The sequence below is a fragment of the Oreochromis aureus genome, linkage group 19 (genome assembly GCF_013358895.1).
Source record: "Oreochromis aureus strain Israel breed Guangdong linkage group 19, ZZ_aureus, whole genome shotgun sequence".
Classification (NCBI taxonomy): Eukaryota; Metazoa; Chordata; class Actinopteri; order Cichliformes; family Cichlidae; genus Oreochromis; species Oreochromis aureus.
The window spans coordinates 10,737,503-10,761,931 of NC_052960.1; the positions used below are offsets into that span (position 1 = coordinate 10,737,503).

Here is a 24,429-nt window from a genome sequence, read left to right on the forward strand (position 1 = left end):
ATTTATGATGAACAATTATTCTTGACAGTTTCTGCCCAGAGGACAACATTTACCTCCCAAGTTAAATGTATTTTAATTTTCAAAAGCTATGTTATTCCTGAATTGAAGTATAGTTCATATAAAAACACACCTGGCCAAATTGTCCCACTCTTTGGACACCTGTTCAAACAGCACCTCCACTGCAGCGATGCACTCATGGTATTCTTTAGACCTCTGCAGATCTTCCTCTCTCTGGCTCTGGAGCTTGTTGGCCTGGTGACAGAGCTCGAGCCAGGAATGGCTCAGACGGTCAAGCTCTGCATGCTCTGGAGACTCTTGGGTGCCTGTCAATCTGCTCACAGTCTCAGTCATCTTGGTCAGGATACTCTGTTTGGACTGAAGTTGCTGGCTGCATTCCTGAGTGAGTATAGGGGATGGTCACCGGAAATACTTCCAAATACCAAGCAGATCTCACTTTAATCCCATCAAAAACCAGGCCACAAATGTTGCAATCACAAGGGAACAGATCAAGACTCACTGTGTTGTATGGTTAAAAAGCAAGTGAAAATATACAGTAAAACCTAATTTAGAAATATAAGTGCAGAAGCAAGGGATACTTGATAGTTATTATTGAAAAAGAGTAAACCTATCTGTGCATTAATGAAGGACTGATGATTATGATGGTGTATCCTACCTTGGCTTGTGACAGCATGTTTTGTGCTATCTTGGTCTCCAGCTCTGCTGGCCTTCTGGAGAGGCTGAGAAGCTGCTGCTCCATGTCCTGGAACAGGCTGGTTAGGTCTTGCTTCTGTTCCTTGATCTCTCTCCAGCCCTCTGAAAGCTCTTGAGCACTGGACATCCGTTCCTCTATCTGCACAAACACATGGTAAATCTTTCTACGGTCAGTACAATACTTGCAAGATGATTCATTTTAAAGTGTATATCTGTCTGCACTAGCACACTGCATGCCTTATTAAAGCATATACTGAGTTATTGCTTAATTAACAGCCAACTTGCTTTAGTACGCTACAATATTTTGCACTTGGTCTGAAGTTCTGTCAACATACCAAAAAAATTCTGTTTTATCCATCTTATTGCAAAATAGAGTGACTATTACCTATATTATGATTATATAGCCACACTTTATATCCACTTTTATGTTGCAACATGAGGTAAAAAAGATACCGACCGTGAGTTTGACTTGCTGGACCTCCGCAGCTGTCACTCTTACGGCGTCATCGGACAGGTCACACACAGAGCAAACCAGGTCTAGGTAAGTGCTGGCCTGCTCCTGAAGTGCTCTGTAGTGCTTCACCTGTGTTTGCAAAAGTAATAATCAAAATAAGTTATAGAAAAATAACTGAAAGACTGAAAAACTGTGCAGTGCTAAATACCTGCTTCAGTGCTTCCTGCAGACCAGATGGTCCCTGATCATTGAGCTGAAGCTCCTCTTGTACAGTAGAGAGCCACGTTTGACACTGCTGCAATGTGTCCTGGTGATTAACATGTTTCTGCAGTTCACGATCCAGACTCTGGTAGACCTGTGGAATATGTTTTGCATTACATACTTTATCCTTCAGTTTTGATTTGCTTTCCTTTTTTTTATTTTTTTTTTTTATTACAAAACACTCCAGAAACAAAAGAGTATTGTCTTCGTCTTCAATTACTCACACGTTGGGCAGTACTGCAGATGGCGGAGTAGCTATCACTGGTTCCCTGTATGTGAGTCTGGACCTGCTGACTGATCTTGGTTTGAACTTGGTCTGTACAACTGGCAACAAGACCTTCTCCCTTCTGCTTCAAGCTGGCGAGACGCTCCTCAAAACTGGCTATTTCCTCCATTATAGCCTAAAAATGATGACACAAGAGCAAAACTGTTGAATTAAGGAAAGGCAGAGCTAACTTTGGACTATTACTTTAAACTGTAACATCAATGCTTTAAAACTTTGAACAAGAAATATGAAGTTGATTACTTTGTGTCTGGCAAGCTGTTGAGTGGCCATCTCCATACTGCTGGTCTGCATGGAGTCTGAGGTCACCAGCCTACTGGACATCTGCAGAAGCCACTTCTCAGCTTCCTGCAGCTCACTGTTGTAATCCTCATGTTCTTTCACCCACTCCACAAGGTTCTGGACCTGTGCCTGAAACACAACAAAAAGCATTTCTGTGTATTTTTTTTTAATTACACATGAAAAAGTATAGGCTTTGGACCAAAGTTTGTCTTTTTTAATGTTTGCTTATATATTATAATAAAAAAAAGCATAAGCAATGATTAAAATGTAGGATATTGGACCTATTTCACACCCTTCATTCCAAGGTATATTAGTAATATCTGAGTAGGAAACAGTTAAAACTACCTTAGCAGCCAAGCACAGATCCTGGTAATCAGCCTGCAACCTTTTCATGTTTTCGCTGATAGTTGGATCGTTTACTGTATCAAGCAGTGCCTCTCCTTTCTCAATGACAGATTTCACTGCTGACTCATGAGACTGGACTGTCTGCTGGATGGTCTGCGTGCATAACGAGGAGGAAACATATTGCATGTAAATCAAGCAGTTGTCTCTTTCTCTTTCAAGTTCATTCTCTCACTGGTGCAAAGCTAAAAAGGATTCAGCGGTATGAAGTTACCTTGTACTTTGCCAGCTGAGCCTTCTTCTGGTAAAGTTCAGCTTTAGGCTCTACATTTGATGCTAAAAGGTTTTTGGTCTCCATCACCCACTGGGCCTGGGCCTTGTACTTATCCATAAAGTCTTTGGAGAGGGAGATGCACTTCTCAAGGGAGCTATGCTCTGTGCGCAGAGCTGCCATAAGTTCCTCAAGCTGAAAAAGTCGAGTGTCCACCTCCTCTTTGAGCTGCTCAGCTTCAGGCTCTTCCAAGAACGCCATTGCTCGCTCTGTCTTCTCCCTCATTGCCTTTAAGTAAATGTGACCCTGCTCCATGTCAGCCTGAAGAGCCTGAAATGACATGGGCTAGCATGAGTGATCGATGTCACTAGTGTGACATAATACTTCCAGCCCAAATAGGCAAAACAAACAAATTCATATCTGTAGTAGGTCTAATCCTGTGAACGTCTTTATAGATATTATAAGCAGAAGAGATGCTATTTAATAAACTATACCTCTAGTTTCTTCATCTTTCTCTCCATGGCAAAGCGGTCCACTATATCAACACTTATAGCCACAGTGCTGAAGTTATTCTGAGCTGTGCTGAGCCAGTCTGAGAAGGTCGTGAAAACACACTGCGCCTCTTCGATGCAAGACACCTCTTCCTGGAGCTGTTTGATAGTCTCCTGCAAAGAAAAAAAGAAGTAAACATAACAAAGAAAAAGTTACAGAGGAGGCAAAAGCTTAGGGTAGCTTAAACTGATCAAATCTTACAATTATTAGTCTAAATATAAATTCACAATGTCAATAAAGGCATATTAATATTTGTAGTTCCAGTGACGTTGTGTTCAAAATCACTTTACCAGTAAATGCAGAAGCAGGGCGTGGTAGCGGGCTGTGATCTGCGTGGCTCTGGTACTGATCCTGCTGCTAATATGTGTCTCATCGAGAACCTGCTGAGCCAAAAGACTCAGGCCCTCCATTTCTTCTTGATAAACCAGCACTTCCTCCTGCCAGCTCTAATTAAAGAAACATGCTATTAATGTCAGGACCAGACTTGGATAATTAGATTTTATTATATTCATTACTTGACTGCAGAGCAAATTAATTTCTTCAACATTCAGCCATGAAAACTTGAAAAACTAAATGACCTGATAGAGGAGACAATGCAGAGTGATGAGTGAGACAATAATATGAGCAACTAATTATTTACAAATAACACTGCAGATCTGTACAGCCCGGAAAAGACTGTCACGAGTGTACCTTTTGTGTATACTACACTAACCTTTATGAGCTGAAGCTGAGCATCTTTAGTGGCACGGTCGGATCGCCGATGACTACGCAGTTGTGCTTTGGTCTCCATGCCCTTTAGCCAGCTGTCAAGACGCTGGAACTTCTGCTCCATCTGCCGAAGTTTGGCTAGAGCACTGTTGAGCTGGGCTCGGGTGTCTGATAGCCGGCCCTGGTAAAGCCGCCACTCCTGCTCAAGCGTTTCTAGAGCTCTGTCTTCTAGCTGAGGCAAGCCCCAGGGAATGACCAGCTCTCGACTCACCAGTAGAGTGTTTAGTAAAGCCTGACCCTCTGTGCAGTGAAGCTGTAGTTCCTGTAATTATATAAACGCTTGCTTTCACATAATATACTCCATGCTAGTGTTTTCTAACCATTTAATCCGTATTGAGTTATAATTTCCACAGTAATAATTGTCGGACCTGTAGTTTTTGGAGAGTCTCTTCCAGCATATCAACGTCACCCTCCAGCTGGGTGTAGCAGCCAAGCTTCTCTTGTTCCTGTTCTAGCCACTCTTCAAATGCATGAAGGCCCCGCTGATACTCTTGGTGGGCTTTCACCAGCTCCTCAGCTTTGCCAACAGCCCTCTGAAGAAGTGGAGAGCGATAAAAATTCAGTGTGAGCTATTATTTTCCTTAAATTAACCCACAGATGAGTCTCACTTGTAGTTTTTTATTTAAAAAAAGCATTCTTATGCAGACTTCTTTAGGTTGATTTTTTTGTATCAAGCTGTAACACTGAAACTGAAATTCTGCATACGATTCTAGCACTGGTCAAATGTGTCGAGTTATTACCATTGCACTGTCTTTGACAGTGTTATAGCGCTCCTGCAGATCTTGGAGTTCCAGCTGAGTGACATAGTTCTCAGTGATGCTGGCACTCTTTGCTGTTATGGTGTCCAGTAGGGTGTTATGGGTGAGCACTTCCTCATACAGTAACTGAAACCCCAAAATTAACAATCCACTGAAAAAATATGCTTGTAAGACTATTAGAGCATAAGGTCAACACAATAAATTGTATATTTAGCACACAGTATGTAGTAGTTGTAATAGTAGAAGATTGCAGTGCCTTAGCTTTGCTCAGATTTGCAGTTTTATCTCTCATCTCTGGGCACTGTTTATCAGCAGGATCGAGACTCTCCTCAACACGCTCAATCCAAGCAACAAACTGGTGTACATCTTCCTGGTAACTGGTCCACTGAGACAGGGAGCCCTCCAATTGACTATCAATTTTAAAGATTAATATACCGTGAGACAGTGTTTGAAGCAACAGCGGTAATACGACATGAAAAAACTGAAAATACAGATGCAGCCTCAAAGTAAATCATTTACACTTTCCATGGAAATACATTTACTGAAGAATGCACTATAAAGCAACCACACAGTACTTGCCGTTACTTTTGGTAATGCACAAACCTTTTGCATTGAATAGAAGCAGAGAGCAGAGCATCCCAAGAATCCTTTAGCTCCTGTATTTGTTTTTGAACTGCAGGCACTCCCTCGGCTGAGGTGTTCCTCTGAACTGATTCTCCTCTTGTGATCAGCATCTTCAGCTGAATTTCCTTCTCCTGACGTGCAGTTAGCAAAGCCTGGTGCAAAATCCACCCATGTGCATTTATTAAAATCCTATACTGGTATTAAACGTGGTATGTTTTACTTTTGAAACCCAATAGTGACTTGGTATACCTCCAGCTTGATCATCCTGCTGTCAAGAACATTTTTGTCAGCTGTGGGAGCACAGTAAGTCTGCAACATATGGCTGGTGTCAACCACCCAGTTCTGCAGCTCTTTTAAACCTTGGGAGAAAAGCTGGTGCTCGGTGACTATCCGATCAATTCGTGATGCCTTCTCCTGCAGAACCATGAGGCAGACACAACCAGCAAGTTACCAGACAGATGGAATCCACAGCCACTTCAAACTTTCAAACTTCAAAGTGCACATGCAGATTTTGATATCTTGCAAAGATACATTTAAATTAGTTTGTATAACCTCATTTAAAAGAGCTGCAATAACAAAACAAAGGAATCAGTGTTCAGTTAGGTGAGTTAGTACCATCACAGTTATCATCTGTCAAACATTATTAAGTCAGAGCTCTGTCCAGTCTAGTTCCTCTGTCTTCTCTCCACGCCTACCCCAGAAATGCCCCAGTGCACAAGCAGTTTGGTAAGCATTACTTTACCTTTGTCAGGTTGGTTAAAGCTAGGTACTGAGCAGAGAGCTGTGACACACGGTGCACAAAACCCTTGCCGGCAGCGTGTTCGTCCCACAACAGCTTGGCCTTCTCTTTCAGCCTGCTCAGCTGAACCTCTTGAGAGGCTAACTCCTCAAGCACAGACTGGAAAAGCACAAGCAGGTTATCAAAGACACATGCAAGCTGGCGCACAGATATTTAAGACAGTTAAATTCAGACAAACAACAAGGAGTTAGAGATGGGAACATGACAAAAAGGAAAGCGAAAGAGATATCGTGCCAGCGCTAGTCTCAGTAAAGCTCTTGGTCATGACATGCAGTCGAGCCCTCAGAAAATAGTCAGTGGACAAGTTTAAATAATGAAAAATATTATAAAAGGTCTTTTCATAAGTTAAATATATTAATTCATATAAGGACACTGTTAAAAAGACATATGAGTAGCAAAGGAGCAGAAAGTATTTGCAGTTAGCATAAGCTTTTGGCAGTGCATCTAAAGTGAAGAGCAGCAACGCTTTAACTCTGTAACTTAGCTGGAAGTTAGTTAGGTTCACACTTAAACTGAGTGGCATAAATGGGTGTTCCAAGTCTGGTTGATTTTGAACATTAGTACCTGTAGCTTGTGAAGCTCCAACTTCTTGGCTGTGAGATCATGAAGTCTTGTGCTGCTCTCCTGTACAGCCAGCTCTGTGACGTTTAGGAAGTCCTGAACAGGTTCTGCACTCGCCTCAAAGTCCTTCATCTGTGACACGAGATTCTGAAACACACAGGCAGACTGCTGCATCACTTGGCATAAATCTGATTTCTACACTGACGGTTTTAGGGAATAAGATGGCCCCAGTTAATGACAAGGGGTGTTTGAATGCTCACTTGCAGACATGTCTCTCTGTTGTGCAGACTGGACATCATGTTCTTCCAGTCCTCTCTGGCAGTGTTCATTTTAGCCCGAACTGCATCAACTTTATCTTTAGCTGTGACACTAGAGACAAGCTCACCGTTCACAACCACAGCATTCAGCTTTGACTGACCTTGCTCCCTATCAGTTAGAAACTCCTGTTAAGGAAAAAAGGAGATGAGAAGATCAATTATTAGGCGGAAATATTTGATATAGATGCTAGGTCATTTAGTTAGTTTCATTAAAGTCCTATACCTGAATTTTCTGCAAACTAGACGAGGCCTCGCTGAGATTTTGAGGTACGTCAAAGCACTTCGCCGTGTTGATCTTAGCATTGACCAACCACTGTTGGAACTCTCTGAAGGCGGAGCGGAAACCTTGTTCCAGCAGCTTCTCTTTGCCCTGGCACTCCCTGGAGGCTTGGAGACTCAGACTAGAAACAAATCATGACGAATTTAAGAATTTCTTTCTGATCGTGTCATTATTTTTGGTCAAATCTAAAATTGTTGATTGGATTGTCTTATTTTCTGTTATAGCTTTCTTGATCAATAGTTTTCAAATACATGAAAAAAATGTATCACACAGTATAGTGTCTAAAATAATGGTCTACATTGGAAAAAAACATGATTACTTTTACTTACCTATTGTATTCCTTGATGAGAGCAGACACTCTCTCTGACTGTGTTCCCATTTCTCTGGAGAATCGGCACAGATCGTTTAGTTTAGTCTTCAGACTATCAGACATGGGCTCAGCTTTGACAAGTTCCTCCAAAGTGTCCTAAATGGAAAACAAATATGAAGTTATGGACCGTCAATTAATATTAACTTATCATTGGAACCAAACTAAAGCCTAGACTTGCCTTTGCTATCTGCCAGCCCTTAACAGCTTCCTCTCCGTCATTTTTTCTCTCTGCTTGGCTCAGCCTTAGTCGCCAGTCCTGTAGCTGTCGGTTGAAGTCCTGCAGGTCCTGCTCCAGCTGTGCTGACAGGCTGCTGAACTCTTGTTCAGAGCTTGCTATCTGTGACAGTGTGGTCTCTAGACTTGCGCGTGTCTGTAGTGCTGCCCGCTCCCACTGTTCCCATGATGACAACAGGGCTGCTTCCTCTCGCTCTATAGTCTCATATCCCCCCGATCCGGTGTAGTCTCTTGCCACTGCTCCGCATCTTTGAACCCGGTTCAGCCTTTCTCTGCCTCGCTGCTTAGAGTCAAGCAACTCCTGGAAAGATCCAAAGGAATGGCAAACAAATTAATGCAAATTTCTACTAATTAAATCTGTAAACAGCAGCAAACTGTGCACCCGCTGGATATAACGAGAAGATATCTGTCAACTGAGAAACCTATAAACTCAGTAGTTAATGTAGCCCGCTTTTAATATTTGTTTTCAGGATAAATCCATGTGTTCATGGTCTGACAAACTAAACAGTGTATTAATTCCTTCCATCTGATTCTAATTTTTTTTCTGCCTGTAGGACTTTTTTATTAGTTTGACAGTCCCACTTCATACTTTAGAGGCTTTTACAAATAAATATAAAATAACAATTTCTTAGGTTTTAAAGGGTACAGCTGACTGGGTAACTTAATTATATTCAATTATATCTTGAATCCTTATGGTTGTCTCCCTAGTGCTTACCTGGGGAAGTTTTCAGGCTGGAATATGAGACGTGGATCACAGTGGAAAAACTAGATAACCTCAAATACTTTTTGCCTTAAATATTAAGCAATTATGATTATTAAGCTTCCTCACCTGCACTTTGGAGAGCTTTCTTTTAATGCAAACTGAGTCTCCTGACAGGTCAGACCAGCGCTGGAGTTCCTCTTTTGCTGAAATTAGCCAGTCGTTGAAGTCTCTCACAGCATCAAGATATTGCTCATGCTCAGACACGATGTTTTGCATGGACTGTACTTTACCCTTTGGGGAAAAAAAGACGATGAAAACACTGTCAGTTATGAATGAGTCAGCTTCCTGGATGCAGCTTCTGTTTAGCTGTACTGTTTTCCTGTATTGATGATCAATAATTCAGTAATTATTTGTAGGCACCATTTAGCCTATGCCTGAAGTTAAATCACCTTGACAACAGCCGAGATATCAGCAAAGTGTGCATTGAGCTCTGCCCTTGACTCTGGTCCAAAAATCTGATCACCAGTTTTTTCATGCAACTCCACCGCCTTGTCTGTTAGGCGTGACAGGACCGTTGCATGAGCGTCCACGTCAGCCTGGATGGCTCTGAGGCGCTCAAGTAAAGCCGACTTCTCTTTGAGGCCTGGCTGCTGAGGCAGAGTCATCCCCACCTCTTGCTCCACTGACTCCATCCACTGCTGCAGCTGGCTTTTATTTTCCTGATAGCTGGTCCACTGAGCCACTGTCCACTCCAGACGACTATAGAAAATGACAAAATTCCATCACGTAATGTAGATAATGTAACTTTTATCAGATGCCGTGTAGAGGACACGTTTCCTACCTGTGACAACTCATAGATGTCATTAACATATTAGCCCAGGCATCCTTCAGGCTCTGGAGCTGCAGACAAATAGCTTCTTGCCCTTCCATTCTGTTGTGCTTTAGAACCTGTTCACCTTTTCCTACTGTCATGTTGAGCTTCACCTCACCTTCACCCTTCATTAGCAGGATATCCTGAACATATGAGAAAACAGTAAGGAAGATCTGTGAGCCACCTATGAGATTGCTTATGCACTTCAAAATGTGCCCAGACAACACCGTGAACCAAATAACTGCATTTCTGGTACACATTATTTACTGACCTGTACAAGGCCTAGTCTTTTTTCCAGAGTCTCTTTATTGCCAACTGTGCTGTTGAGTGAAGCCAGGCGCTCCTGGACACCATTGAGCCAGGTCCAGGTAGCCTGTAGTGTCTCTTCAAAGGCCTGTTGCTCTTGTAAAGTGAGCTGGCAACTGCGCAGCCTCTCTCTCACACGCCTCAGCAAGGCCTGGTGTTGTGATTGAAGCTGAGCAGAAACTCTTGTCTCACTTCCATCACCTCGCCCACCTTCATTAAGTGCCTGCCCCTCTTGACAGAGACGCTCAAATGAATCCCTGCATGTAGGAAGGCAGAATGTTTAATTGCTTTGAATCTTTTGGGCACATTCATAAACAATGATAATACACTAAACAGTCTTTCCTTGGCAAATAAACGCGTATATTTAGCACCTTTCTTTGAGCACTTCCTGCTGGTATTCCTCCACTTGTTCCAGGACAGCCTTTTCAGGACCACGTTGCTGGGCTTCAAGCAGATCGGTGGTCATTTTCTTTTCCATGTGTTCCAACCACCATCTGAGCTTCTTAAGGCGACCCTCAAATCTACAAGGAAATCAAAATGCCTCGCTTATAAATGGTGGGCTTACAAAGGGCTTTACAGATGCAGTTCAGCAGAGGTGCTCACCCTTTCATAAGAGATGCACTGTCTTCCAGGATCTGTTGGTTCTGTCTGCACTGCTCCACAAAGCTGTCCCAGTCCTGCTGGATAGATGAAAGATGCTGCTGGACCTGCCCAGCGCTGGCTTTGGGAAGATGAAGTAGGAGCTTCTCTCCTTCCTCACAGACCTGAGTCAGACGTACCTCACCCTCCTCCACACGATCCATGGCACCCTGATAGATAATCCACAACACTTTTAGTTTCGAACTCCTTCACATGTGAATCATACCACCACACGGGCAGCATCCAGAGCCAGAGGAAAGACATTATGCTTTTAACCACAGATACTGCACATACAACCCCTTCCTGTGAATGCTATATCATTTAAATGATCAAGTAAAACATCATTGTAACATCCTCTAAAAACACTTCTCTGGCTGCTAGTCAATGCCAAAACTTATGAATACAAGTGGCAATTTTGTATTTGATCACATCTTGAATCAGTGACACTAACCTATGATTTTTACCTATTCAATAGCTTTAAAGTCTTCACTATATAATTACTAATGTCGACAAATATAGTCACAACTACAACATGGTAATTCTAGTTTTTCATTTCAAAGATTAAAGATTATTTACTGTAGTGGTAGTAGTAGCTGTACCTTTAGTTTCTGCAGTTTGCGTTCCACAATTTGAGTGTCTCCTGATCGGTCAGAGCATTCTTTCACTATCTCCCTCTGCTCTGAAAGCCAGCGATGAAACTCCTGAACTAGGTCTGAGGAATTGGGGGGTAAAGAGAATTAATATCAGGTGTAGACTTAGACAGAATCAAATACAACACAATTAATAATTTTCTTCCTCAAGATTAAAGTTTACACAGAGCATGGATTCCCATTAAAACACTGTATATCTGTACATTTTTATCCAGCCAGCCTTCTTACCATTGAACTGCTGCTGAAGACCGTTCTGCAGTGAGGCAAGTGTCCTTGCAGAAAGCTGGTTTGCAGACTCATAAGTCTTGATAAGATCAGTGAGAGCTGAACCCAAACCAGCCAGCTCCTCAGATGGATATTTTCTGCACAACGTGTTGAGGCTTTCTCTGGTGGAGTCGATACTCCCTTGCTGATTTTGCAGCTCCTTCTGGAGGTCCTAAAAAACACGTTAAAAATATATTTTTGATTATCAATGTAACTTCTCGTTTCTGTCTTCTTTCTCAAATTTATAGAAGCACATTGCATTCACCAATTTTTTGCAAGGACTATAATTTTAAATTGGTTATTATTTAGACTGTACCTTCACTCTGCATATGTCCTCAGGATCTGATCCAGTTGGAGAAGAAACTAAAGAATCTTCCATACTTTTTAACCATGCAGACATCTGTGAGATGTAGTCTTCAAGCTGTTTCCGTTGGGAACTGAAGTCCATGAGATTTCCCATAGCCTGCTCATGTAGCTTCTGGACAGTGCAGATCTTTTTGCGCAGGTCATTCTCCAACACCTAATGCAATCACAGTAAGGGCCTGTGGTATTTACTGAAGAAAGACCAGTTCATCTGCAGCGCTTGAGCTAATATTTATTTGTTCAGTCACACCATAAACCAGAGTCCTATTTAGTACCTGTAGTTTAGCTGGAGTCTCTTGGTTTTGACTGCACTTCTTCAACTCTGCCACTTTACTTTGCAGGGCTTCAAGTTTATGCTCCTTCTCGCCAAGTTCCACCTGTGAAGATATCGAATGAGAAAAGCATGCCATGCACAATCTCACCTACAACAACCAAACCCAGGTAAAACAAATCCTTGCCAGTTTTCCAAGACATCATATATCTTACTGTACCTTCAACTCTGTAAGCCTTGCTGATATCTTCTGGCTGTTGTTTAGGTTGTTCAGGCTTTCATTTAGCTCAATCACACTCGTGCCAGTCCAGCTCTCAATATCATCATTGATTTTACGCACATCATCCCACAGCCCCAAACACTGGTTTAGTCGATCAATGTTGTCATCCACCCTCTCAGACACCTGGGAAATGGAATGCACTTTACCATTGTTGATTAAACTGTGTGGACAGTAAACCTTAATCCACAGTAGATGAAATTTATGCTCTGTTTACATCTTACACAGAGTATAGCTTGCAAAGCTCTCTGTTAACACATAGACACAACACAGATAGAAGTCCAGTCTTTTTCTCTGATTTAAAAAAAACCCTGCAAAAACCTGAGCAGAGAACTTTATTGGTAACAACAAGGCATAACACTGATGCTTCAGAAATGAACTCTTAAAGTCAGGCTTACATCCAACCACTGGTCAACAAGTGTCTCCATATCCTTTTTCATCATTTGAGAGTCACACTCAGGGACCTTCTTTGTTTCAGTCACCAGCTGTTTTCCTTTGCTGGAAAACTGATCTAGTTCATGCTGCTTGGCAGCCAGATCCACCTTCACTGCTTCATGCTACAAATGAAGTAAAGACAGCAAAGTATTTAAGTAACACAATGTAGTCCTGAACCTCATTATAAGAAAAAGAATAGAGGCATTAACTCCTAAAAGCGATTTATATATATGTATATTTTGTTCTAACCTTGGTTAGTGACCTCCTAGTTTCCTCGTGGTCCTTCAGAACAGAGCTTATCTCAAGCAAAGGTTCAGCACTCTCAATAGTGCTGCTGAGGGAGGCTTTCATGATTTGGTATTCTCTCATAAGCTCAGTAAGGACACTGCACTGCTCCTGTCTGTCAAATGGAAATTAGTTCATTTTAACTGTAAATTAACTGGAAAATACAGTAAATTGAAGAAAAATGTGTTCAAAGACACTCAAACACACTTAAACACATGTTAGAATTAAGGGATCCCCATTGCTTTTACTTCTGTACCTCTCTGCAATGAGCCTCTTGGTGTCCTCCCATGTAGTCTCTAGCAAGCTGATTTCCCTCAGTACCTCTCCAGCCAACTCTGCATCTCTCTGAGCCAGCTGGTTGCCTTTGTCCCTCAGCCACTGCTCCTCATGCTGGTGTGACTGGAGCTCATCTTCTAGCTGATTAAAGAACCGAAGTCTGACACACAGGGGGATAATATGTATAGTTATTGACCATGTTCAGTTGTCAATTGCACCACCAACTTCACATTTGAATTACATCAGATATTGCTGTAATACTTTACCGTTGCTGTAAGCCATGCAGGCTGGGCTCTTTAAGGCTCTGGCGGTCTGCTTTTTCTTCAATATCTTCCACGGCTTTCAGAAGCTGCTCTTTCCGCTGTCTAAATGAAGTCCACAGAGCCCCCAGGGCTTCTGCTTCACTCTGCTTAGTACCAAGCAAGTTTCTCACTGCATCCAGCTCAACACTAAGGGAATCCGCCAGCATGCGACATGACTTAGGAGAACCCTCATCGGCACCAATGTGAAGATGACTTTTGCATAGACTGCTGTCCAGACTGATGGCTAGAGTCTCGAGCTGACTAATGTCTGGGACAATAGTGGTCAGCTCTTGCTGCAGCTCCTCCACTCTTCCACGGTCCCAGCTCCCAGCACTTTCGACAGTCTGTCTCAGACCCCGCAAAACTCCGGTCACCACACTGTGGGTCTGCAAAAAAGCCTCGAGCCTTTCCAGGCACTCCAACTGGAGCTCGGCTATATTCTGGGCCTCCATGTAGGGCTGCAGACAGCTGTCTGCTCTGCTTCGTAGGAGCTGTGCATCACCAGGCTCACAGAACTGACAGAGCTTCTCGGTCTGCTGCTCCAAGCTCTCTCTCACAGTGGACTGCTTCTGCAGGGCCGCCTGCATCTCCTGTAAGATGCAAGTTTTAGAGAATCAGCTGTTGCTCTGAAAGCTCAATTCCTCTGCCTATTTCCTTTAAATGATCTTGGAGAAAAGCATGTTGGTTTTGTCAGTCATAGCCTTTAAAAAGGCTATTGAATATTACATTCAGTTCAATTCATATTTAATTTAAATAGCACCAAATCACAACAACAGTTGCCTCAATGTGCTTTATATTGTATGGTAAAGACCCTACAATAATACAGAGAAAACAGAGAAAACTCTAACAATGATATAACCCCCTATAAGCAATCAATTTGGCGACAGTGGGAAGGCAAAACTCCCTTTTTAACAGGCAGAAACCTCCAGCAGAACCAGGCTCAAGGAGGGGTGTTTCGGGGTTGGGGGTCTACGTCTAAATTTAGCAAATTTTGGGTATTTTAGAGACTTGAATCCGACTTTTTCCATAATATGTCTGAAGTACATCTAAATAGTAAATTAAGGTAAAAAATAATCAGGTTAAATTTGGTTCAAAAGAACAATTTTAATAGTTTTCAAGATTACATCTTGTATTTTTTAAAAACATTTGACTGATTTGATTTCCTTTTTTTTATATGTATGTGTGGTTGTGACTTTAAGATCAAATAGACATACGCTGTCACCCTGTGGTACACAGAAAAGGTATGCATCTTATACTTCAATAAAGACAGATAGCAGCATCAATAGATATTCAGTAAATAGAAAAGTTGGCATGGTGGTAAAATGGTAAGCAGTGTTGCCTCACAGCAAGAACAGTTTGAGTCCTTGTCTTTTGATTAACCAGGAGTTAGAGATAAAGTGATGTATTTATGTGTCTTAAAGGGTGGCTTAACAATGTTTAGGTAAACCTGTCTTTTCAGCATGTCTTTGCCACGGGTGTATTAGGCGTGCAAATGTAAGAAAAACATTTCAGTTCTTACCTTTACTTGTGTTGCAGCAGGCTGCAGTTTGCCGATATTTATTTGAGGAGATGAGTGCAGATTTGAGAGCATGTTCTCACTCCATTGGCAGAATTTAAGCAAGGCCTGGCCAAACTGCTCTACCAGTGAAAGGTGGCTCTGAAGCTCCGAGATTCTGGAGTAGAAAAAGGCTCCATGGTAACTCCACAATTTAGTTAGTGCAAGACAAGCTTTAAAATTTAATTTGCATTCAGACTATTTCATTGTACCTTTGAGGGAGAACTTCATTTTGGACATGCAATCTCCTCTGCAGGGTTTCAAGCTCATCTTTCAGCTGACTAACTCTCTCTCTCTCTGCAGTGGGATACAACGATGTCCCCAGAGACGCCAGTTCAGCATGAGCCCTCTCAAGGGACTGAACCTCAGAGTGCAAGGCCTGCAAGGAAAAAAAAATTCATCCATGTTGTTACATTAATATATTATTAATTGAATTCTGTTTCATAGTTAAACTGTGTCTGTATAAATTGTACCTGCAAATCCTGTATCTCGCTGCGTAGCTTGGCTTTATCAGCTGACAGGAATGGACTTTCTGGTTTGGACGCAGATTCACTTCTCTCCAAGCAGGAAACAAAGTTTGAATGCTGCTTCTCATACCTGAAGGACATCAGAAACACTGAAATTGTAAGATTTATTTACAGAGTTGAGTGCACTTTGCTTGAAAGGGAGACACGGCTCTGTTTTGTCTATTGTCCATATCAAATGTAACTATCAGCATTTCTTAATTTTATCCTAAAGCTTTTAAAATTACTATGCTACATAATCCATACTTTTGCCAAAGGGAGAGCAGGTTTTCCAAAGTGCTCTGTTTGTCCTTTGCTTCCTGTACATGCTGGTCATAGGTGGTGTTTAGCTCTGTCACAGTCCGCTCTGCTTGCTCTTTGTCACTCAGTCGACGGGCGCCAGCCGACAGCGACAGCAAGGTTCCTTTCAGCCGTTCCAGACACTGACAGGCATCCTGGAGAATAATAACACATGGCAGTGACCAACAAAGCCTCAACCTGCACTCTAGTACCATTACTGGTATTTAAAGTTAACTCATAAAATGAGCAATTGTAGAAAGAAATTAATACCATGTGGTTTTGAAGGGCTTTGTAGGTCTCTGATGAGGAGGTGCAGGATTTGATAGGATGCTCCAGCTTTGTATACAGCTCACTAAGAGATGCTTGTACCTGACAGAAAATTAGGACCCGATTAACTCCATTAATTATTATCTCTCTAATCTTTTCTATATACCATAGTGCAGCAGTATCAGTCAGTGAATATATACCTCCTCTAGGCTCATTTTAAACTTCTGCTGGTGAGAAGAGCTTTCCTCCAGCTGTCCATCAAGCTGCTGGACGCTCTCCTTCAGCTCCTCCCAGTACCTGCCGATTTGGGTCAGACGAGCCTTGATGCGAGCCGCCTCTCCCGAAGACACAAACTGAGCCAGCGCCTGGGAGTCTGTCTCCAGCTGAGAAAGGACCTCCGCTCGAGACTGAAGTTCTGCCGCAACAGCCTGAAAAAGCAAGACAATTAAACTGTAATAAAGTCCAAATAAGATCTTTATGACTCAGTCAGTGTTACTCAATCTAAAAAGAGGTCATGCCCACAATTAAATCACCAGTAGTTACTGTTTATTTTTCAGTAAGGACTAATTAGGAAGGAAACTCTTTGTTGGGCTAGAAGTTGTTAAAAACAGTCAGACAGAATAAGGCATTCATCTTTATAATTCCAAATTAATAATAAATAGACGATGTGTCCCTTTTATTAAAGGTAATAAGTGACTAGTTAATGGCGATACATGCATGAATGTGAGTCATCAGACCACAATCTATTTCTATTGTCTCATCATTCAGATCTGATGTGTGTATCCTCAAATGTAGTAATCTTCTATCTAATGTGTATTTGACACACTTATATGATAGCCAGCATATAGTTTATCAAGATTTCCGACCCCATCTTGCCATCACAATTTGGCCCCTTGTTAAAGTTGTTAGGATATTTAACCTCTGTCATTACTAAACTGTTCAAGTGTTACCCGATATATCCCAACAGCCAATATTTTCTCTGGGGTTTTGTGCCTTAAATGACCATCTTCCAAATTTTCAGGAAATATAAGTTTCACCCTCAAGGCAAATTTGTCAAAACTGTGACAGCTTGAGGAAGTCAGATACAAACCACAGACTTCATGTTTAGCTCTTTTTCTCATATGTGTTAAAGACAGGGGTTTGCTGTGGGTGTCAATGAGAGAGACAGGCTCGATGGGCAAAGCAATATTGCACTGTTGCTTCCAATGGCCTCTTCAGACAGCCTTATTGATTTTAACTTTAATGTCTTGGCTTTGTGGTTATTGCTTGCTGGCTAATATTACTTTTTAACATGGTTTTAAAGCGTTGGAGCGTTATAATACACACTACTGTACCTTGACTGTGTCGATCTGTTCCTCCAGAGGCAAAGTAGAAGACTTCATTGCATCCAGCTGTTTTTCCTTTTCAGATATCCATAAGGAAAAAGCTTCAAATCCAGCTCCAAACTGATCCCACTGATCTTTCATTTCTTCCAGATTCTTGACACTGGGGGAGTAAAAATGATAAATAATATAAGTTTTAGCTGCAAGCAATGCCTGATATTCATGATAGGTGTAAGACAGCTACATTTACTACTGCACATGTCAGTCAGCACACTCTTAAATGCTCCAATTTGTGTGTGTGTGCGTATGTGTGTTTCCGAACAAAATAAAAGCTTTAATTAATGAATCAACAACTTTCTTACTCTTTTTTCAGCCCAGACTCTACTTTATCCACTTGTTCGCTGAGAGAACGGGCTTGCTGTAAAAGCAGAGTCTTGTTTTTGGGGCCCAGCTGGATTTCTGCTGATCTCTTCAGCAACGTGTTCATATGTAGGGCCTTTGCTTCACATTGCTTCAGCAGCACCTGCTCACAAAATGGCAACATTTAGTATAGTTTTCTACAGTATTTATCTAACCCATACCTTTCAGTTTAAATGTTAAGAGTCAACCAAAAGATATTTTTTGGTTTTGTTTATTTGTTTGGTTTTTTAACTTAAAAAAGAAGACTTACTCTGGCCTGATCGAGTTCAACTGCCAGACTTTCTGGACTGCTGAAGTTCAGGTCTCTCTCCATAGTTGAGCGTGCTTTGTTAACAAACTCATGAACTGCTTCCTGTTGGCTGTCAAACTCCTGCCAGGCTGCCAGTGTGACCTGGGAATGACAAGCGTCAAACTCATTAAGGTCAGATCAGCATTATTTTTAGATCCATTCATTGTGTTTAGTGCTGATATCAAACCTTCATATTTAAATGTTATAGCAAGATAATAATCATCACCCAGTGGCAGAAAAAACACATTAAGATCACACTAACAGAACACAATGACACAACACTATAGCAAACCTGCTCGGTATGACTATTATGTATGAAAATGACACCATAGCGTCTGCACCTATCAGCAGGAGTGATGAGTCAGCACTGCTAACACTCGACAACAACCACACCATACAAGGCAGTAACAGCACAAACTCATTGGTGTTTACATTACTGACTATCAGTATAACCGCTAGCATAAAAAAGGCAGAACTTAAATTTCTATTTCAACACTAACCCCTCATCTCAACAGCCTATAGCAGCACCATTAAGAATAACATATCTGACTGACTGCAGCGAGGCATCCTTAGAGCTGTAATGCTTCTCAAAGAACAGTACTCCATTAGAAAACACCAGTCAGACCTTTCAATCCTCTATACATAACATTTTCCTTTACTTACTTCATTCATTTATTTATACGCAGCAACACACGTTAGCTTATATAATATATAGTATAATGTAACTGTGTCAGAGTCCTGGAGAGGGTAAATAGGTAAAACAATATAAAAACACATAAAGGGGGAGCGCTGTGAAGAAAAGTAAGCTTAATAATAAAAGAGGCCTCAAACTTCACAACAACAGACACTGAACTGAACAATACCGAGGACTACAAGAGAGTACAGAGTCAGTTACAGCAGAGAGAAAATGAACAGTTTGACTAAACTTCCTACGCAATAAAGTTTACTTTGACTTTGACTTACACTTCAACAAAATAATATGAGAGCAAAGCGGTGGAGCGATAATGCGTGCTCCCACTTGGCAACCTTATGTGATACCATAACATTCATTACCATAGTTACGCAGATGATACACAGATATATGTTTCTACAGAGCCATGTGATAATGATCTACTCATCTCATTAGCACTTGACATTAACAAAATGATGACTGTAAACGCCTTAAAACAAACTGGAATTTTTTTTTAAAAATTGGCCCTAAAACCAAACCTGGTCTGCCTTTTCATGAGTTAGGGACATCACCCGACATAGTACAGCCACAAATTAAAAGTCTTGGGCTTTATTTTAGATTCTGGTTTGAACCATTATCGGTTCCATCACAAAGACATCATCCTTCCATCTTAGGAATATCGCCAAAGTACAGCCATGACTCTGAAAAACCCCTTCTCAGTAGACTGCAACTTATCTAGAACTTTATGAAATTTGAAGGTAATGAGCAAAAACAAATCATTCCAGTTTTAGCAGAGCTACATTGGCTTCCAGTTTCTTACAGAGTTAATTTTAAAATACTCTTACTTGCATATAAAATCCTTTTTTTTACTTCCTCCTCCTCCTCCCCCAAATATTTCGTAATATGGTTTTATGGGTGTAAAACCCTTGAACCTGTACTTATACTAGGTTATACAAATTGAATTGAATTAAATTGAATTAAACTGAATTGAATAATACAATTGCTAAATTGATCACTACACCAGGATTAAGCTCAGATCCTGGGAATAACTTTTCACACCATATGCTCATTTCACCAGAATTATTCAGAGCACAGTGTCACAAAAAAGAACTTTATGATTTTATTGGGTGGAGACGCATGCAGCAAAAACACAGTTTCATCCCTTTAGCCAGTGTATCAGTTTATCAATAGCTTTCGTTGCTTTCAGATCAGTCTTAAACACTGCTCACCTCAAGGCTTTGCTCCTGTGAATCCATATTCTGTTCCATTTTGCTAAGTGTGTTCTCTAAACTCTGCAGGTCCTGCTGCAGAGTCTCCCCCAATCCCTCCTCAGCCTGGAGTTGCTGGCCTCTGGTGAACAGGTGCTGAACATCCTTCCTCTTTAGTTTCAGGCGTTTTAATAGTTGCTATTGGGAAACATTAAAAAATTCTGGTTATCAGCATCAAATTCAATAAGAAAATCAAGCAAAACCAAAATCCAAAGCACAGTAATGTGGAATTATTTGTTTGGTCTAAGGATACCTGATGAACAAGCAGCATCTGTTGGGCTTCTCTAGCAGTTGAGCAGTCCAGTATTTTAGTAACCTCAGCCTGAGCTTCTTTCTGCCCCTGAAGCAGGTCTTCCAGTGTGGTTTGTACCTCTTCTCTGAATTGTACACAATCCCCAACAGCCAGCACCATCTTCTCGGCCTGATTAAAGAGATAACATGAGAGAAAAATGCAACGCTGTCACAAACAATACTTACGCTTGAATATTGCTATTGTCTGCTTCTGTTGGCTGGAAAATGTCAGTTTCATGATGTCAACTGTAACAATATTTAATAACTCATATCTTAGACTGTAGCTGATAAGAGATATTTTGATAAAATTCAGTGGTCTCACTTATATGGTCCACAGGCCAGAGCCATCCTGTCAAGACGATGACTGCACAGCATGAAAATTTATATCTTAAGATTGGAGGGAAATCATTTATAATCCCAATTTTAACTGTTTTCTGTTAAAAAGTATAATATGACTGTGATTTAGATCTACATATGAAGTATTTGTGCCTAATTTTTGAATAAATTATTGGTTTGTTAAAGACTAGTGGGTCCAACTCAAACTGGGTTGCATGTGTCAAGTTAACTAAAATCAGTTTCACACTCTTCATACTATATCTGTACTCACAGTTTATTTTTACTGTATGGTATTTTAAATGTTTTTCGCACCTTGAGAAAAAAACATGTGAGAACATCACTTACCTCTAACAGAGAAGCGAGAAGACCCTTAAAATCAGTGGAGAGCTTGCTCAGTGCACTTCCTTGCCTCTGGGCATCGCTGTCAGCACAGATTTCAATCAGTACAGCCATACGGCTTTTCAGCCAGCCAAGATTCCCCTCCTGTAGCTCTGCATCATTCCTCAGCTCCTGCACACAACAACAGAATGTGATACGACCCGTGTGGACAAGAGTCACCTGACTCGGAGTGTTTATACAGTAACATCCTCAGACACGACACTGAGCAGCCTATTAGATATCAGATGTGACACACCACAGAAGAAAATGGGAAAGGAAGTAAACAGTTTGGACTTTAAGAAGAGGACTAACTCACCGTTATGGTAGCCTTCACCGTGCCATATTTATTGGGGTCATTAGCTCGGTTTCTCAGCATCCTCAGTTGGCTTTCTTTAGATATAAGCCAACAGGAAAGTTCAGCGTATCTGTTTGACACCAAAAACAAATGTCATGAAAACCTTGACCAGCACTTTAAAATTTATACAGAAAATGAGTACTTCTCCAAATCATATATATATATATAATAAAATATCAGTTGGAGATTATGTATCGGAATTTCGGGAACGGGACCACACCTCCAAACAAGCTCTTTCCTGCTGTTATCTATATAGGTTCCACCAGTTCTGCAAGCTGTTCATTCTCGTTTACGTGCCCCTCCCTCCCTCCTTGTTTTTAATTCTTTAACGTCTTCATTTCTATTTAGTGCATGGGGATCTGCCAGGCCCGGGAGCTGTCGCCAAAGCATTCACTTTTACCTATTAAAACGCTGTCAAACCTAAAATGAGGACGTGGGCCCAGCTAGTGAAATGCACTACAGAAGCTGGGAAAGACTCCAGCACCCCGTGACCCTGATAAAGATAAGTGGAGGAGAATGGATGGATGGACATCATTTGGAATCTGTGATCTCTGCACCGAAAACTGAAAACACTCATAACTGCTACAACTGCTGTTCTTTTTCTCAAGTGAATGAAAGAATGTTAACATGATTACATCGGGTATGCCAGGAATGTGTGGCACTGCCCGACAATGACAAACACACAGCTTTATTGCTGCAGTGCCACAAAACACAAGGGTAAATTCTAAACACAGCTCAGACCTCAGTATGTAGTAGTATCAGTATGTGCGTATGTGACATTTACAGAAAGTGTTTACACTGAAAGAAATGAATCATAATGACTAATTTTATAACATTATTGCACCTTTTGTTGTACTCCTTCCATTTATCTTGGTGCTGCATTAACTTCTGGTGACTGTTCTCAATTTCCTCCCGGACCTCAGCAAAGTCCTTTCTTGCCGTCTCCAAGGTCTGGTGAGCCGGGTCACCCTCAGGGAGTTTTTGACAAAGTTCCTCCATCAGCTGCAGCCTTTTCTCACATATAGACTGGGGACCCTTTTCCCTAAAGAAGGCCTGAAGGCCATTTATATAAAGCAGAAAATGCATGTGAATCCAAGGCAAAACAAAATGCTGCTAAGCTGGGTGACAGGAAAGAGATTCAGCTCTCGACACACTGTTACTGTGCGAGGCAGTGAACTGATTCACACTGAGTTAATCAATACATGTAACCAGGCCAGCCAGCCATCTACACTGTGCTTACCCTGTGCTCCTTAATGAGCCTTTCGCTCCCCATGCTAGCCAGGTGGCGGTTTTCCCTGGTCAGCTCTGCTTGGCACTCTTGCAGTGACAACATCAGCTTGCTTCTTTCCACCTCCACCTTCAGATGCAGGAGATGAAAGGGAGCATCTGTCTGTATATCCTGAAAAAGGAGAAAGACAACAGCAAAGCTGTCAGACTCTGAGCAGCACAGTTTGTTTGCACCAACTTTTTGAAAAGCAGCAGAGAGAGTGTCAGTCATTCCAGTACATTTTAAGAATTTCTTACTATCTTATAAAAGTCATATTGAGATTGAAAACATTCTAAATTAATGGATTAAACATCCTTGACACCAACCTTCCAGTGTTTATGCAGCTTTCTAACTGTTTCCTGCAGTGACTGCTGCTCCTGCTCCGGCAAAATATCTGTCAGCTCATCACAAGCTTTCAGGAAAGTGTTCAAGACCCGCTGGTCAAGCTGTCCAAAGAATTCCTGAAAAAACCCATAACTGCTCATCATGTTTAACACTTTGCACAGACTATACTATGTTTCATTGTTGTACATGTTACTGCACTGGGATTCAAGTATACATATCATGTATACTGTCATAAACTGATATGAAAGATCTGAAACATCTGAATCTGGCAAAGTACACTCACAGTGTGTTTCTTCAGCAGCTCCTCTGGGTTGCCTCTTTCTGTCAGAAAGTTCTGTGCCATTTTAAGAACCTTCTCCAGCTCTACCCGTGACTCATCAAATCTCTTCATTAGACTGCTGTTGGCCTCCACATGTTTTCTCCACTCTGTGGACTCTTTAATCAAGTTCTAGGCACAAAAGAAGTAATTTTTAGTGCTAAAATAATTCAGTCATTGATTACAGTGGAGAAGACAGCAGGTCTTGATGTTTACCTGTGATGAGGTCTGCAGGTCTGCTACCCGTTTCTGCAGTAGACCCATATCCATATGCTCAAGGGTTTTACTGCTGTTCATTATTTTCTGGATGGTCTGGTGGTCTTTCTCTATTACTGTCAGACACTTCTTACAGCTATGTGTGAAGGTTGCCAGTTCCTGCAGTATTAAATGACAGGTAGGGTGTTAGCCATTTATGTTCATCCTGAGGGGTTTAGGCTAAAACATACATAAATCTGCTCGAAATCCAAACTACTAAAAATGCCTCAGTGTATTTCACAGTTACTCACCTGGCATTTCTGTTTAAAGTCTACTGGTCCCTCCGAGTCGGTGGTGCTGGTGATATGACTAGCCTTCTCCAGAGCTTGGTAGAAGCCTGTGATATTCTTCTCCATTTCCTCCAGTGGAGGTAAAAGCGATTGAGACTCCCGAAGCAGAGGCAAACATCTCTCCCTTATCTGATTGGAGCAGAGCATATTCATGAAATGGTAATAATATTTCATCATAAGAAACTTCATTATCCTTATGTTCAATACAGGTTATCCACTTTTAAAATTATGAGGGTTTTTTTTTAAATGTCAGTATGTAAAAACAAAATGTTCTATTAGAGTAAAAAAGCTGTTTAGCTTTTATTTTATTAATAAAAAATGGTACATTTGATGATGTAGGAAGTGGCAGTTCTTGAATTAATTTTAATAAACCATGGGTTAGAAAATCTAACAGGTTAGATCTCACAGCTTGGATTTCATTTAAAGACCTCCTTTGCTCAGGAATACAAAGTAGTGCAAAAAAGCTAATAGAGTAAGTAAGATGCAGTGGTGT

The 24,429-nt window shown here is 41.3% G+C and overlaps 1 protein-coding gene across 1 annotated transcript in view; it reads right to left on the reverse strand.

Annotated features, from left to right (window-relative positions):
• syne1b (spectrin repeat containing, nuclear envelope 1b) overlaps nucleotides 1-24,429 on the reverse strand; it is a 76,223-nt gene that overhangs the window by 31,572 nt on the left and 20,222 nt on the right. The window contains exons 21-76 of the mRNA XM_039602887.1: nucleotides 23,898-24,065; nucleotides 23,608-23,766; nucleotides 23,359-23,523; nucleotides 23,057-23,191; nucleotides 22,704-22,862; nucleotides 22,308-22,516; nucleotides 21,425-21,533; nucleotides 21,076-21,240; nucleotides 20,357-20,524; nucleotides 20,065-20,241; nucleotides 18,127-18,267; nucleotides 17,819-17,979; nucleotides 17,469-17,619; nucleotides 16,335-16,562; nucleotides 16,138-16,236; nucleotides 15,835-16,022; nucleotides 15,538-15,661; nucleotides 15,277-15,443; nucleotides 15,029-15,182; nucleotides 13,474-14,099; nucleotides 13,188-13,367; nucleotides 12,896-13,046; nucleotides 12,610-12,768; nucleotides 12,155-12,337; nucleotides 11,939-12,040; nucleotides 11,617-11,820; nucleotides 11,265-11,472; nucleotides 10,986-11,098; nucleotides 10,351-10,556; nucleotides 10,119-10,268; nucleotides 9,713-10,004; nucleotides 9,412-9,584; nucleotides 9,020-9,329; nucleotides 8,697-8,861; nucleotides 7,812-8,168; nucleotides 7,593-7,729; nucleotides 7,207-7,384; nucleotides 6,927-7,109; nucleotides 6,670-6,813; nucleotides 6,049-6,204; nucleotides 5,556-5,720; nucleotides 5,286-5,458; nucleotides 4,939-5,092; nucleotides 4,665-4,808; nucleotides 4,293-4,457; nucleotides 3,869-4,186; nucleotides 3,447-3,602; nucleotides 3,099-3,269; nucleotides 2,608-2,934; nucleotides 2,337-2,489; nucleotides 1,953-2,120; nucleotides 1,651-1,827; nucleotides 1,374-1,520; nucleotides 1,169-1,294; nucleotides 674-850; nucleotides 131-396 (exon numbers count right to left, since the gene is read on the reverse strand). Of these exons, the coding sequence (XP_039458821.1) occupies nucleotides 131-396; nucleotides 674-850; nucleotides 1,169-1,294; nucleotides 1,374-1,520; nucleotides 1,651-1,827; nucleotides 1,953-2,120; nucleotides 2,337-2,489; nucleotides 2,608-2,934; nucleotides 3,099-3,269; nucleotides 3,447-3,602; nucleotides 3,869-4,186; nucleotides 4,293-4,457; nucleotides 4,665-4,808; nucleotides 4,939-5,092; nucleotides 5,286-5,458; nucleotides 5,556-5,720; nucleotides 6,049-6,204; nucleotides 6,670-6,813; nucleotides 6,927-7,109; nucleotides 7,207-7,384; nucleotides 7,593-7,729; nucleotides 7,812-8,168; nucleotides 8,697-8,861; nucleotides 9,020-9,329; nucleotides 9,412-9,584; nucleotides 9,713-10,004; nucleotides 10,119-10,268; nucleotides 10,351-10,556; nucleotides 10,986-11,098; nucleotides 11,265-11,472; nucleotides 11,617-11,820; nucleotides 11,939-12,040; nucleotides 12,155-12,337; nucleotides 12,610-12,768; nucleotides 12,896-13,046; nucleotides 13,188-13,367; nucleotides 13,474-14,099; nucleotides 15,029-15,182; nucleotides 15,277-15,443; nucleotides 15,538-15,661; nucleotides 15,835-16,022; nucleotides 16,138-16,236; nucleotides 16,335-16,562; nucleotides 17,469-17,619; nucleotides 17,819-17,979; nucleotides 18,127-18,267; nucleotides 20,065-20,241; nucleotides 20,357-20,524; nucleotides 21,076-21,240; nucleotides 21,425-21,533; nucleotides 22,308-22,516; nucleotides 22,704-22,862; nucleotides 23,057-23,191; nucleotides 23,359-23,523; nucleotides 23,608-23,766; nucleotides 23,898-24,065 (10,391 nt within the window). The remainder of the gene's footprint in view (nucleotides 1-130; nucleotides 397-673; nucleotides 851-1,168; nucleotides 1,295-1,373; nucleotides 1,521-1,650; nucleotides 1,828-1,952; nucleotides 2,121-2,336; nucleotides 2,490-2,607; nucleotides 2,935-3,098; nucleotides 3,270-3,446; nucleotides 3,603-3,868; nucleotides 4,187-4,292; nucleotides 4,458-4,664; nucleotides 4,809-4,938; nucleotides 5,093-5,285; nucleotides 5,459-5,555; nucleotides 5,721-6,048; nucleotides 6,205-6,669; nucleotides 6,814-6,926; nucleotides 7,110-7,206; nucleotides 7,385-7,592; nucleotides 7,730-7,811; nucleotides 8,169-8,696; nucleotides 8,862-9,019; nucleotides 9,330-9,411; nucleotides 9,585-9,712; nucleotides 10,005-10,118; nucleotides 10,269-10,350; nucleotides 10,557-10,985; nucleotides 11,099-11,264; nucleotides 11,473-11,616; nucleotides 11,821-11,938; nucleotides 12,041-12,154; nucleotides 12,338-12,609; nucleotides 12,769-12,895; nucleotides 13,047-13,187; nucleotides 13,368-13,473; nucleotides 14,100-15,028; nucleotides 15,183-15,276; nucleotides 15,444-15,537; nucleotides 15,662-15,834; nucleotides 16,023-16,137; nucleotides 16,237-16,334; nucleotides 16,563-17,468; nucleotides 17,620-17,818; nucleotides 17,980-18,126; nucleotides 18,268-20,064; nucleotides 20,242-20,356; nucleotides 20,525-21,075; nucleotides 21,241-21,424; nucleotides 21,534-22,307; nucleotides 22,517-22,703; nucleotides 22,863-23,056; nucleotides 23,192-23,358; nucleotides 23,524-23,607; nucleotides 23,767-23,897; nucleotides 24,066-24,429) is intronic.